At 40.0% G+C, this 13,958-nt stretch overlaps 1 protein-coding gene across 3 annotated transcripts; it reads left to right on the forward strand.

Annotated features, from left to right (window-relative positions):
• Window positions 1-524: 524 nt before the first annotated feature.
• C10H17orf75 (chromosome 10 C17orf75 homolog) lies at window positions 525-12,606 on the forward strand. 3 transcript variants are annotated; one of them, XM_063111236.1, is made up of 10 exons: window positions 525-680; window positions 1,385-1,465; window positions 3,839-3,964; window positions 4,889-5,032; window positions 5,286-5,343; window positions 6,853-6,972; window positions 7,466-7,530; window positions 7,676-7,812; window positions 8,805-8,908; window positions 12,332-12,606. In XM_063111236.1, exons 1-10 carry the CDS (start codon window positions 541-543, stop codon window positions 12,344-12,346), a joined length of 990 nt encoding a protein of 329 aa, XP_062967306.1. In that variant the 5' UTR covers window positions 525-540; the 3' UTR covers window positions 12,347-12,606. The 3 variants fall into 3 exon arrangements, with proteins under 3 accessions (XP_062967306.1, XP_062967304.1, XP_062967305.1); XM_063111234.1 differs by lacking the exon at window positions 12,332-12,606 and adding an exon at window positions 9,425-11,648; XM_063111235.1 differs by lacking the exons at window positions 3,839-3,964; window positions 12,332-12,606 and adding an exon at window positions 9,425-11,648.
• The last annotated feature ends 1,352 nt before the right edge of the window (window positions 12,607-13,958 follow it).

Consider the following 13,958-nt stretch of genomic DNA (forward strand, 5'->3'; position numbering starts at 1 on the left):
ACCTTCTTAACTTCAAGAATTTTTTTTTTAAAAGATGACCGGTAAGGGGATCTTAACCCTTGACTTGGTGTTGTCAGCACACGCTCAGCCAGTGAGCCAACCGTCCGTCCCTACCTTCAAGAATTTTTAAAAATCTTAATTCTTAACTCTTTGATTAAACTGGTGGGTGGGTGGGTGTGTGTGTGTGTTTTCTAATGGGCACAAATTTGTAGGAGGGCAGTTTTAGTCTTTTCCATGTGACCAGCTGGTTGTAGTACCTTTATCACATATAAGGCTCCTAGACGTCTCAAACGATAGAGAAAAGTGAGTTAAAAAGAAATGGTAAAATCTTTCCAGTAAAGGCGAACGTGGTACGCCCGCCAGCCCCTGCGGGGGGACAAACCTTCCCTCCCTGGCCAGCCTCCCAGCCTGAGAGTCCAGGGAAACGAGCGGAACGCAGGTGTTCGAGGCCCGGGAGCCGGACGAGCCCGGCCACCGAGCACTGTACGGCAGCGGGGGAGCGGTTTGGCGGGGACACAGGACCGCTCGGAGGCGGCCGCGATGCTCCCCTCCTCGCAGGAGTCGCTGGATGGAGATGAAAAGGAGCTAGAGAGCAGCGAGGAGGGTGGCTCCGTCGAGGAGCGGAGACTCGAGCCGCCTCCCAGCAGCCATTACTGTCTCTACACCTACCGCGGAAGCAGGTGCCGGCGCCCGGCCCCGGCCGCCCCTGCGGTCCCGCTCCGTGCCTGCTGCACGGCCTTGCATCCCACCCCCGGGCCGGCGGCCTGGCCCTTCCCAAACGCCATCTTCTCCTCTCCCTGCCAAGGTCTCTGGCCCGGAGGGCCCACCTCGCCTCCCGCCGTTCTTCCCGGCCGCCATCCTGGGCTTGTATGCCTGGCCCTCCCAAGCCCTTGCCGTCCATCTGTATCATTTCAGCCCCTTCCTCTTGCCCTTTGTTTAGCGAAGTGCCCCGCACGCTCAATGCTGCCAGTTCCCATCCCGTCCTTCCCTTCGTTATCTCCCCTCTTTCTCCCATTTCTGCCACCACCTCCCACCCCCATTCTCTGATTATCCTTTGTGATTGCTGCCTTTTTTACCTCCTCCTGGCTGTCTTTCCTAGGGCTGTCTTGGCCCTGTAAAGTCTGTTTTTTCAGAGGAGTTTCTGACATTCTGGGTATTTAGCCTTTCCTCCACCCCTTCGGTGACCTGTAGAGAGAAAGGGCTCCTAGCACCGTTTTATGGGTTTTCTCTGTCATGAAGATAGGCAATGGAGGATCCATGCACTTTGACCTCTCAGCATTTTTATTTGACTCCTCGACCTTATCCCGCTTGCGAGGACCCCATACTCCACCTGATTTAGAGCCTGTAACTGATAGTACTGTTGCTTTTTTTGTGTGGCTTGCAGATTAGCACAGCAACGAGCGGACAGTGATGATGGAAGCACAAATGACACAAGTGCCGAAACTCCCTCTGGTGATGATTTCAGGTAAAAACAGCTGAACCCTAACCCATGCATGTGCTTTTATCTTCCATAGGTGTCTGGCCTGTAGATGTCAGTGGGTTCCCTATTTCCACTGAGCTTTCCCTGAGTCAAATCATCAATTTCTCCTAATCCCTAGAAACCTCATCCTGATTGCCTCATTGTTCATTGATTCAAGGCTGGGGAGGATCCAAATCTGACAGTGCCCCAGGTAGTGCTGATACTGACAGCGATTACCTGGAGAGAATTATTCTGAGTTTCTTGATTGGAACTCCAGTAAAATATTCAATATCATATTGCTATCAGAAAAAAAATTTTTTTTTTTTGGTGGCTGACTGGTACAGGGATTGAACCCTGGACCTTGGTGTTTATCAGCACGACGCTCCAACCATCAAGATGTTTAGGGCTTGTGGGTTAGCTCAGTTGATTTTACTGGCCAGCTGCCAAAAAAAAAAAAAAAATTAACGTAAAGCATTCTGATTGTATTTAATGATAATATATTGTGTTCTTGAAAAATGCTAACAGAGTGGATGTTAAGTGTTCTTACATCAAAAATAACTGTGAGGTAATATGTATGCTAGTTGGCTAGATTTAACCATGCCTCAAGGGTATTTCAGAAAGTTCATGGAAAGATTTGTATTATCTTTCAAGTTCTATTTTTCCATGAACTTTTTGTTTCTGTTTTTGGCAAGTGGCCAGTATAGGGGATCTGAACCATGAACTTTTTGAAGTCTCTTCATAGTTCAAAACATTTTATTGTACGTAATAAATACATAACAATTTTATGTCAATTTAAAAAAATGAATTTAAAAAAAAGCAATTTAAAATTTTCTTTTTTTCCCCTTTGAATATTCTGTAGTAGCTCCTCTTCCACACTAGAATGTAAACTCCAGGATAGCAGGAGTTGTCTGTTTTGTTCATTGATGTCTCCCTACTTTGTACCTCAAGTGGTGCCTGGAGAAGGGTAGACATTTAATGCATATTTCTTAAATGAATGTATGAATGCACCTTGACACTTGATGCAAAATAATGTGTAATACCAAAATATCATGTTCACTGAGTAGATAATGGATGATTTAAGGAATTTTTTGGTGTCATAATAGTATTATAGTTTTATACATATATGTATATGTATTTATATATATATATATTTTTTTTAAGTCCTCATGTTTTAGAGATACATAGTGAAAAACTTATGGATGAAATGATATGATTGATATGATGCCTGGGACTTGCTTCAGAATAATCTGGGAGGTTGGGGAAGGAGGGGACAGCATAGGTGTACATATGAAACGAGATTGGCCATGAACTAACTGTTGAAACTGGGTGGTGGGCTCATTATACTATTCTCTCTACTTTTTATATGTCTGAAGTTTTCCGTAATATAAGCTAAAACACAAGACCTAGGGAAATATTGGGTTCATATTTTCTATTGTGAAGTTTGGTGATAGAAGACATTTTCTTTCTGCATATTCAGGTTATAGTTTCTGCTGGTAATCTAATCTAAACCAAACTGAAGTTTTGATTTTTAGCTCATAAAGGAACACCGAGTGGTGTGTTTATTCGTGGGTAATAGGTGGTTTGAGGATTGAGGAAAGAGGAGGAGGCATGAAATAGTGATGTAGGCAAGTAGAAGAGTGAGTGAACCAGGAAATGTGATGATAGCTGGGTAGTAGTTAGGGCCCACTTGAGGCTAGTGATCGTTAATTTAAAATGAGACTAGACACTGTGGATGAAGGTTTTTATCCAGCCACATTCACCTGCATAGGTACGGGTGCAGAGATGATGGAGAGCTGTACTAACGAGGGCTGAAGTTTAACGAAGCAAGTACAAGTGAGGTGAAAACAACAAAGCAGTTGAATAAGCATGTGTGACAAATAAAAATAAATTTTATTTGTCAATTATACCTAAATGAAGTTGGAAGAAAGGAAAAGAGAATGTGTGCAGGGGTGTGATTATGACTGACCATGGAATTTTTTTTTTTTTTTTTTTTTTTGGCAGCTGGCCAGGATGGGGATCCAAACTCATGAAATGGACCATGGTCATGAAATGACCATGGAATTTAAGCTGAGTATAGAGGGAATTGAGGAGATGAGAAGCTTGAGGGACTGATGAAAAGAGGTAGGGTTAGTAGATTTGGGGTTCAGTGGAGTCACAGTACTGGAGAGAATGAGCTGGAAAGATAGGAATATTTTTAACCATTTGATGAGGTAGATCATACTTGGTGACATACATTCCCAGAAGCCTCACCAACAGGAGTCAGATAGACAGCATTCTCAGGTCTTTAAAAGAGACCCTGCCTTTGGTACCATTCTGTCTGACTTACGAGTGTGAATGCACTAGTGTACTGGTAAGGAATGTGTGTCTTTCTTTGTCAAGCCTCTCCTTGGTGGATACTAATCTACCGTCTGAAGTGGAACCAGAACTGCGCAGTTTCATTGCTAAGCGTCTTTTGAAGGGAGCTGTCTTTGAAGGGCTGGGTAATGTTGCATCTGTGGAGCTGAGGTAAGTGTAAAATGTGCTGTGTCCTGAGTTTTTATTTCTGAGCTAAATATGAGAAGTGATGAGAAACTCGAAGAGATCAGCTCCTACCAGATCTGCCGAGTTCACCTTTGTTCTCTGACAGCCCTAGCACTTGGCCTCACACATAAACTTTTGTGGAATGGAATTGATTGAATGGCAGAGACTGGCACCTGAGTGTACTTTATTTAATTTTGTACTTGGAAGAAAAGAGTTAATTACAAAAAACTAAAATTGTATACTTTACAGTTTGTAAAGTGCTTTCACAAACTTTGATGCAATTCTCATTACGAAGGAGAGAGAGAGCAGGTGCTCTTATTTCCATTTCAGATGAGGAAGTAAACTCAGAGAAGTGGGATACCCAAGGTCACAAGGCTGGTTACATTAATGGAGTTCAGGCTTAAATATAGGTGTCCTCGGTCCAATTCCAGCCATCTTTCCATTACACTCCTTGACTATATAGTTCACATCAGACCATGAAGTAGGTATACAGCTTCCCTCTGAAGTAGGAGGCCACAGCCCCGGATAAGGCCGTAGGATAAACATGGCACATCTCTGAAGCATCAATGATTTGTGAAAGTTTGGGAGAGGGGAAACACATGCTTACAATAATGTAAATATGGGTGTACTATGAACAAGAGTGAAATTTGTGTGAATTTTTCACACGAGACAGGAGAATTCAAAGAAATTTCATGTCTGTTAGGGGCTATTTTAACTAAAGCCCACCAGGGTATACGTTCATTGTCCTCTGCTGTTACAAGTAAACTGATGAGAAGCCTGGGAAGTTCTCAGTTAGTGGGCAGTTTAACAGTGTTCCCAGATCAAGATGACCAGGATTCAAAGCAATCCACAAAATTAGATGCCTGAGTTACCAAAATAATACATTTTGCCTTTTTCTTTCTTTTCTAGAAATCCGGGTTACCGAGTTGGTTGTTATTACTGCCTTTTCCAACAAGAAAAACTGCTTCCTGAAATAACAACAATGGACTGTGAACATAACCCTGCAGAGTACGTGGTCTGTTTTTTAGGAGGTTCTGAAAAAGGACTTGAGCTATATCCTTTCTTTGGTTTTTGAGGGTATCAAGAAGGAAAACATGGGAAGGCAAAACAGGAGGAGTATTACTACTGAATTCCCAAAAGCTTTTCTATTCCTTATGTGTTTACTTGAACTCCATACCTTCATATGGCCATTTTGCTTTGGCTTGCTTTAATTTACAGGTTGTGTTATTTGAGAGATTTTATATTTCCTGTTGAGAGATAAAACAGTCTTGATTATTCATCCTTTATTGCTTCCTTAAGAGCATACTTTCAGGCTTGAATTGGACAAGTACATTCAAGGGCTGAAAAATGACATGAACTGTGAGGTAAGATGACTGATTTAATAGTTTTTTAAGACTGAAATGATTAACATACAGTGACTGCTATACTTGTCAAATCATATAGGTAGACACAAAGACACCTAAATTCTAAAAACTTGCTACCTTGTGAGCCAGTAGACAGGTGATTTTTTTTTTTTTAAAGTACTGGTAGAACTCAAGTAGACGGGTGATTTTTAAGGGAAGCAGGAAACTTAGAAGTGCTGAAAGTTTAACAAGACTGCTTCAGATGTTTGGTATCTATGAAAATTTTAATATAGTAAATTCAGTGGCATGTAGTAACATGTCTGGTGAGGAAGAGGATGCTCTCCTCTTGATTTCTAGGTATTTAAGATTTATATTTTCATCAGAACTAATGGTCCATGTAGCCTCTGGCACCAGAGACATGTGTAACAGTATGACTGTCCTTGGACTCACCATCCAAGATTTTTAGAAACTTTCCATTTTCATTAATCCATCTTTTATAAATTAGAAATAACCGTATCAACCATTTATCCAAACCTTTTAAAAACCATGCTTTCAGCTTACAGCAGTTGTTCAAGTCATGACTCTCATAAATTTACCACTCATTATATGTGGTAATAGTTTCTTTTACTTGTCAAATGCCTACAAGAGGCTGCAGCAGGAGAGGAAAGGATAGTGTAGGAGTGAGCCAGGGATGTATGTCTGGGGGAGCTGCTCTCCCAGACTGTTGCTCTTGCTGTGTGACACGAGTCTCCAGAGAGTTGTACTGTACAGCCTAGAAAACTAGATGTGCTCATGGCAGCATGTCCAACAACTAGCATGGGTTTGAGTGCTTTGATGAGTTACTTGTGTCCTTCCCTATTTACATTTTGAGTACAAACGAACTCTGTCTATATTCCTTTAATCATTCAATAGACAATAAGCTCATACTCTACATGTTTCAGACACTGTACCAGGTGCTGAGGAAATGAGGATTATCAAGAGAGTATCTCTAGTGAGTGCACAGAATAGCAGGGAGGCACGGGGGTGGGGACGAGGGGGTGGACATGTAAATGCCCAACTCCTCCCAGTGAAGAAATAGCATGGAACCCTATTAATTCAGTCTCTTCGTTTTACATAATGCGTGTCCTAATGTGTTTTTAAGAAATTCAGTATAGAATTAATCTCCACCCTGCCCAGCAAGCCCAGGAAAGCTATGTCACAATTCCTGTTTTTGAGTTCATGGTGTTAACTTAAACAAAGGAGGTGTCAGGGCCGGCCTGTGGCTCGCTTGGGAGAGTGCGGTGCTGCTAACACCAAGGCTACAGGTTCGGATCCCATATAGGGATGGCCGGTTCGCTCACTGGCTGAGCGTGGTGCTGACAACACCAAGCCAAGGGTTAAGATCCCCTTACCGGTCATCTTTAAAAAAAAAAAAAAAAAAGGAGGTGTCATTCCTGGCTGTTTTCACCATCAAGAGTATAGTGAAGAAAATGTCAAGTCAGCTAAGATGAAGGCTTATATTAAAGCAAGTGACATTCTCTCTTGATCTAGGAAAGGGGCCTGGAGAACCACATAAAGTCTTATCTGAGCAGCTGGTTTGAGGATGTTGTGTGCCCAATCCAAAGGGTGGTTCTTCTCTTTCAGGAGAAGCTTACCTTTCTGCTACATGCTGTAAGTATTGCCAAACAAGAGCATTTCCTAAATCAAGAATCACTTTGGCAGAGTTTCGATTATTTAGAGAGACACTCATTTTCTCTGAACATTACTTTCCCCCTTGAATTCAAACTATGCTTGCTGTCAAGATAGACCACAGTTTATTTTCTTAGATGTGGAAAGTTCTGTTACTAATGGAGAATTACAAATGCAAGCTGAGTTTTCATAACAGGATAAAACATTTTTAAATAATTACTATTGGAAGTGATCTGGGAGAGGTATAATTTTCAAAACAATTTGAAAAAGGAAACAAAAATCCAAAGTGGTTTTTAACTGTATAAAAATGTTAGTGAGCAGTGGCTGAAAAGGGCTTTGGAGAGCTCGTGGATAGTACCCATCAATCGTTGTCTGGTGTGGTGGTTATTGGGGAAGGTGATATTTAGTCACAAGTAGCTGCTCAAAAAGAAAAAGTGGAATACAGGTATCAATCATGCTTATTTTTCTCTCATAGGCTTTGAATTATACTCCTGTTGAAGTTAAGGAATCAGATGAAAAAACAAAGAGAGACATTAACAGGTAAAGAACATAGTTTTTGCAAAGAGAACTTTTTCCATATCCAGCCTTATTTTTACATTTTAAACCCTCCTCAGTGCAGGACGAATTTGTTTTCTCCCTCTCATCCTGCTATATTGTTAGTGGAAAAGGACTCTGTGTTTGGCAGGTTTCTGAGTGTGGCCAGTCTTCAAGGACTTATTCATGAAGGCACTATGACATCTTTGTGCATGGCCATGACGGAGGAGCAGCATAAGTCTGTGGTCATTGATTGCAGTAGCTCCCAGCCTCAGTTCTACAATGCAGGTGAGCTGCAACCTCTGAAGCAGTCTTCCTGGATCTCTTGTGAGTGTCTATATTTGCACTGAGAATGAATGATACAAACTCATTTTTCCGGCCTTGTGCAGTTTTACACAGATACCCCAAACTTGCTGAAAAAAATAATAATTCTAGAAACATGGAAATCATGTCATGCCTAGCATTTCCACTAAGTATATAAAGAGACTCTTGTATGTGTACACAAGGAGATAAATACAAAAATGTTCATAAAGGCATTGTTTGAAATAACAGATCATTGGAAGCAACTTAAATGTTTATCAGCAGGAAAACTGAGGGCCGGCCTGTGGCTCACTTGGGAGAGTGCGGTGCTGATAACACCAAGGCCATGGGTTCGGATCCTATATAGGGACGGCCATTTTGCTCACTGGGTGAGCGTGGTGCTGACGACACCAAGCCAAGGGTTAAGATCCCCTTACCGGTCATCTTTAAAAAACAAAAAACAGGAAAACCGATAAACTGCTATATCCATGCAATGGAATATTATAGAGTAGTGAATATGTATGAACTACAGCTACATGTGTCAGTATAGCTCTCAAACATACTATTTAGTGAAACAGCCATTAAAGAAAAATACATAAAAGTTTTTGGTTTTGGTTTTTTCCTTTTTTCTTTTTGTCTTTGACACCTGGCCAGTATGGGGAATCCAACATAAAAGTTTTAACATATGTAAAATAATATACACAAGGGTTAGAGATACAAAGGAGTGTGGCAGAAGTTTAAAGAAATATATAGGAATGATAATCCTTTCTGATGGGAAAGGAGGAGGATATGATTAGGAGGGGTACACAGGGGACTTCAACCATTTTGGTATTTCTTAGCCACATGGTGAGCACACTATTTTTTAGACCATTATGGAAGTCTTAAAGAAATCTTTATAAACGTTTTTATATAGAAATAGATGTCTTATGCTTTGTGGGATTTCATTTTTATTTATTTAATTTCTCTAAAATATTTTGTAGGAAGCAACCGGTTTTGTGAGGATTGGATGCAGGCTTTTTTAAATGGTGCTGAAGGGGGTAACCCTTTTCTTTTCCGACAAGTACTGGAGAACTTTAAACTAAAGGTAATTAACTGGCTGTGTGCCAAGTGCCACATAAAATTTTTGTCTGGATTTTAATTTGTACCAGTGACAGAGTAACAAATCTGCTTTATAGCTATGATGTCTATTAATTAGGACATTCTCAAAACTAGAATCATCAGAAAGCATTTATTATATTCTAATTGTTCAGTAGCTTCTCCATGAATATCATTTCATTTCTAAAAAACTGGGTTGAATGCTTATATTTGAGACATCGATCTTACAATTTGGGACATATCTTAGTTGCAAAGCACAAAAAAGTGTGGTTCAGTGCCTACGGGTTCAAAATTCTGATGGGGGAAAGTTGTCATCTATTTAGGAGATTTTTTAAGTGTTTTCATTTTATATAAGGGATTTTTTTCTGCCAAGGGCAAAATATATCAGCAATAAAAATGAAACATGTCAGCAACATATGTTGGGTTTTCAGCTGGATAGGAGATATTTTTCAATCTTCATTGTTATCTTATTACACACATATTTGACTGGATAATCTTTTTCTAGGCCATACAAGACATAAACAATTTGAAGAGATTTATCCGACAGGCAGAAATGAATCATTATGCTTTGTTTAAATGTTACATGTTCCTAAAGAACTGTGGTAGTGGAGATATCCTTTTGAAGATTGTTAAAGTGGAACATGAAGAAATGCCTGAAGCCAAAAATGTGGTAGCTGTTCTTGAAGAATTCATGAAAGAAGCACTTGCCCAAAGTTTTTGATCATATGTTTTGAGATAATTGTAATAATGTGAAGCTGTGTACAGTGTCCAAGCCTTAGTGTTTGAAATTGCAGTTGTTATCATTGTTCATAGGATTGCTATTGAAGATTATTTGAAACTCATTCCAGATTTTTTTTTTTTTTGACTTTTAAAATTTAACTTAATTGAACATAAAAATCTGAGGTGCATCTTCACTGAGTCCTAAATAGATATGCTGTTGGAGTTGTGGAGTTTTAGTATATCTCTAGTCCCGTAAATTCTAGACTTCAGGAAGGTGTTGCTTTAAAAAACTTTAGAGTTGATTTTGTGGCTTCTCTCAGGAGTTTGTTGCAGTATTTAGCACCTTTTTTCCCCAGAAAAATCATCATACTTCTTTCTCAATGGATTGTAGCTTCTTTTAAAAAATCTGATCCTAGTTTTAGGACACTACACCATTTCAAAGACAGATCTGTGCATCCTCTGGGCACCTGATACATTTTTTTGTTTGATTGTTAATGGCATGGATGATGAAGCCAGCTTTTAAGTCAATATGTAAATAAATCATAAATGTGTAAGAAATTAAATGAGCTTTAAAAATAGATGCACTAGTTTCAATATAAAATACCATCTTTGATGGAAAGCTACCACAGAAGTGGCCCCCATCACCACATTTCTTTATTCACTTGGTCACAGGTATTTGCCAAGAGCCTGTATTTTCTTTTTTCTATTAAATGAAAATGTTGGAGTTTTTAAAGTGTTAGAAAAGAAACAAAGTACATAAACTTTGCAAGCAAACCGTAACATAAGGAATGCAGAGATTCTTCATATCAGAGTTACTCACTGATTTTAGTTTTTTGTGCATTTGTTACAAGCCTCAGATTGTCTTACTGTGAATCGATTGAAAGTGCCCTCAGCTAGTCATTTATAATTCCCATGGAAGCCAAATGTAGCTGCATACGTATGCTAGTAACTTGTTCTGCATAGCTCTTTAATAAATTCAGTTGATAATGATTTTTGTTTAGAAGATCAGAAGTCTTGTGTTCTCACTGCTCTCAGAATGCTCAGAGGAATACAAGCCTGTAAACTGAGGAATCCTCTCTTAAATGGACCTAAATTCACCTTAACTGCTGAGTTTGGAATTTCAGAATGACTGACAATAGCTTTCTGCTCTCTCCTGCATAAGTCTAGGGACATGATTCACCAAATCATTTCTTTTTCTTTAATGAGAAATACAATTCAGGATCTTCATAAATGCTTTCATATGGTTTTAAACTTTAATAACTTGGATTATAGGCAATATAGAAACAAATCTAAGTGGGGTTTTTTTGTAGTATTAAATTCAGGATGACTATGGGAAATCAGTAATTTTATGACACTACCCTTGAATCCAACTCTTTTTAATGTGCTTGGTTGCTCACTTGGAAATAAGCAACATTAGGACATCAACATTTTGAGTCTGGAAAACATATTTTTCATTTTCAAATTCATACGTCATTCAAGAGTCTATGTTGTAATTTGCAATTAAAAGCAAATGTATTACCTGCTTCAAATCATTTATGGATACAGGCAAGGTATAATTATGTATTCTCTGTGTGTTTGTATATATTTTTTGTAATGTAGGCTCACTATATTACACAGTTGTATACGATAGTCTTATTTTACTTTTTTTTTTTTTTTTTTTTTTTTGTCTTTTTCGTGACCGGCACTCAGCCAGTGAGTGCAGCGGCCAGTCCCATATAGGATCCGAACCCGCGGCGGGAGCGTCGCCACGCTCCCAGCGCTGCACTCTCCCGAGTGCGCCACGGGCTCGGCCCCGATAGTCTTATTTTAAAAAATAAGCCATGACAAACTGTATATCAGTACTATAGACAAGGAAAATGGTGTCAGAATTGAATATCGTTGGTCGTGAGAAGAAACTCGGAGCTCATGACCAGAAACATGTACCATATTCAAATTTTAATAAGCTAATGTATTAACGTTTAAAATTTTAAAAAGGATTTGTTCAGACATGGAATTAATTTATGTATTATTTGTGTGCTATACACACAGAGAAAATGTATGTTTGTCGTGTATCAAAAATAGTCTAATTTTTAACTCTAATTATGTTTGTAATAATAATAATAAAATGTAGCTTCTCATTAAGGCAGTCGTTTTTATTTAATGAGTTCAATTCTCAAGGCTGACATTTTTATTTCCAACAAGTTTGTGGGGGAAATTATACTTGTTATACTAAGGAATTTGTTGAAGAAAATTAAGTCACCTGCTGGGGTACGCACCTTTCTGCATCTTGCAGGAGGTATCAGGCAGGGTCTCAGAGCAATTCCATCACGATGTTTTATTCATTGTCCAGTAAAGTTACACCCATAGAACTCAATAACTCAAGTCACTTCCTTTCAGTCTCATTCATTATTAACCATGACAGAATGCCTGTCCTTTACGAGAGAATCACTTATATCAGATGCCAGGAAAACCTGCAACCTTCTTAGAAATGAGACTCAGTTACTGTTGGAGTGAGCAGAACTGAAGCCATGTTGGGACCTAAAGCTGACTGGGCTGCGGAGGAGGGGAGGATTTTAAAAAGGACAGTTTTTTTTCTCTCCACTTTTTCTTCCCAACCCCTGACTTTCTTATCTCACTCGCTAAGTAGGAAAACAAGGCTGAGAAGCTAATTAGTACTCTGCAAAGCTAACAGTTCTTTCTTTGAGACTTGTAGAGTTTTGAGAAATGATCAAGGCCAAATGACTGAAGCTGACCTTGGGCACCAGCCAAGTACACCGGCGCAAATCAAAATCTTGCAGGGTCCTGAGATAACAGCGAAGATGAGAACAGAAACCAGATGAGGCCTTGGCAAGACCTTGTACCCGACGCATAGAAACGGACCCCTCTCCTGCTCTCCTGCTTCTCACCTCCCACATTCCATTCCCTCAAGCCTTCCTTTAAAAACCCCTCAGTAAATGTAAATCTTTGAGATGGGGTAGCCTACCATCTCCTTCAGCTGAATACACACTTGCTTTTCTAACACCAACCATTTGACTTCTGAGTTTTTTTTTTTCTTTCCTTTTCAAGGGGGTGGGCAGCCGGACCTGAGTCCAGTAACATTACTAGGACATTTTCCTAATCATGTGTCTTCTCAGTTAGTGGAACCCTGCTGTCTTCAATGAAGTCTTTCCATTTGGAGGTCTGAAAGGGCAGCTCAGTTCTCTAACTGCTAAAGTTCCTAAATGTGCCTCACAGACTTTTTACGTCACGTGGACAGATCGCTGAGGTGCCATAAATACCTAGATTCTGGAAATCAGGGGAGATGGGGAGCAGTAATGAATTGACGGCTGTGGTTTTTCTCATAAACTACTTCTAGAAGGACTGACAAAGTGGAGGCCCTATTACGTGAACTCCAAGTGAATGTTCCCAAGTTCGTTAGCGTTACTAGATGGGCCCAGACCTAATGCAGTAAGACGGGGTCTTTAAGCAAATGCCCTGACACTTCTACATGTTTAGTTGTCCTTCACATACAAATGCCAGAGGGCCCAGAGCATGAACTTTGCCATCAGCAGTCTTGGATGTGAATCCAGCTATGCCATATACTACCAGCAAGTGACGAAACTTCTCTAAACCTTCCCCTCCGTGGATAAACATGGGATATTTATACCCACTTCACATAAAGCAGCTGTGAAAATGCCTAACCCTGTGCCTAGCACACAGTAAATTCTCAGTAAATTGTCTTCATTTCTTACTTACATTATTATTGGCAAATGTCTTATTAGATTATTGGAAGAATGAGAATTTGGCAGAAGAGAGGAAAATTTAAAAGTAAAAAGAGAAGAGAGAAGAGGCTAAAGGCAAAGCTGAGCAGCTTGGGCGGGCTCTCCAAGGGTCTTGCCTCAAACCACTTCAGGTATTTGAGCCAGAAAGTGACCCACAGGAACACCAGTGCTCAGAGAAGGTCCCAATTTTTCCTTCTGGGGAACTCGTGTTCTCCACATTCCAAGTCGAAGTGGGTTCTTTGACCTTTTGCCTGAACTGCACTCTCAAGTTTGTTGTGGGGTGACTTCTGCAACATTTAGGAATATTTTTAAATGATACACAGGAAATCCATGTGAAAGAACAATCTGGGGAACAACCCCATGCTGCATTTAACAGGGTAGTTTAATCCTCAAATGGAAACTTATGAATGGCGAAACTACATACATACAATGGGTTTAGAAAAGCGGATGGAAACAATTCACTTTCCCAGACTTCATCCATTCAAAGCCAGGTTGATTGTTTAACTTCCCAAGCACCAGACTTCACCTCTAACATTTCTGCTTCTCTTATTCTCCCCTTCTGTATGTGAACTGTCCGGG

Source organism: Cynocephalus volans, chromosome 10 (assembly GCF_027409185.1).
Source record: "Cynocephalus volans isolate mCynVol1 chromosome 10, mCynVol1.pri, whole genome shotgun sequence".
In the NCBI taxonomy this organism is placed as follows: Eukaryota; Metazoa; Chordata; class Mammalia; order Dermoptera; family Cynocephalidae; genus Cynocephalus; species Cynocephalus volans.

Bases quoted from the DNA above. Each gene is read 5' to 3' on its own strand.
- C10H17orf75 (XM_063111234.1), top strand. From the start codon at position 541: ATGCTCCCCTCCTCGCAGGAGTCGCTGGATGGAGATGAAAAGGAGCTA. The intron at 5,344-6,852 runs GTAAGATGACTG...CTCTTGATCTAG, and splicing joins AAAATGACATGAACTGTGAG to GAAAGGGGCCTGGAGAACCA. The intron at 8,909-9,424 runs GTAATTAACTGG...ATCTTTTTCTAG, and splicing joins TGGAGAACTTTAAACTAAAG to GCCATACAAGACATAAACAA.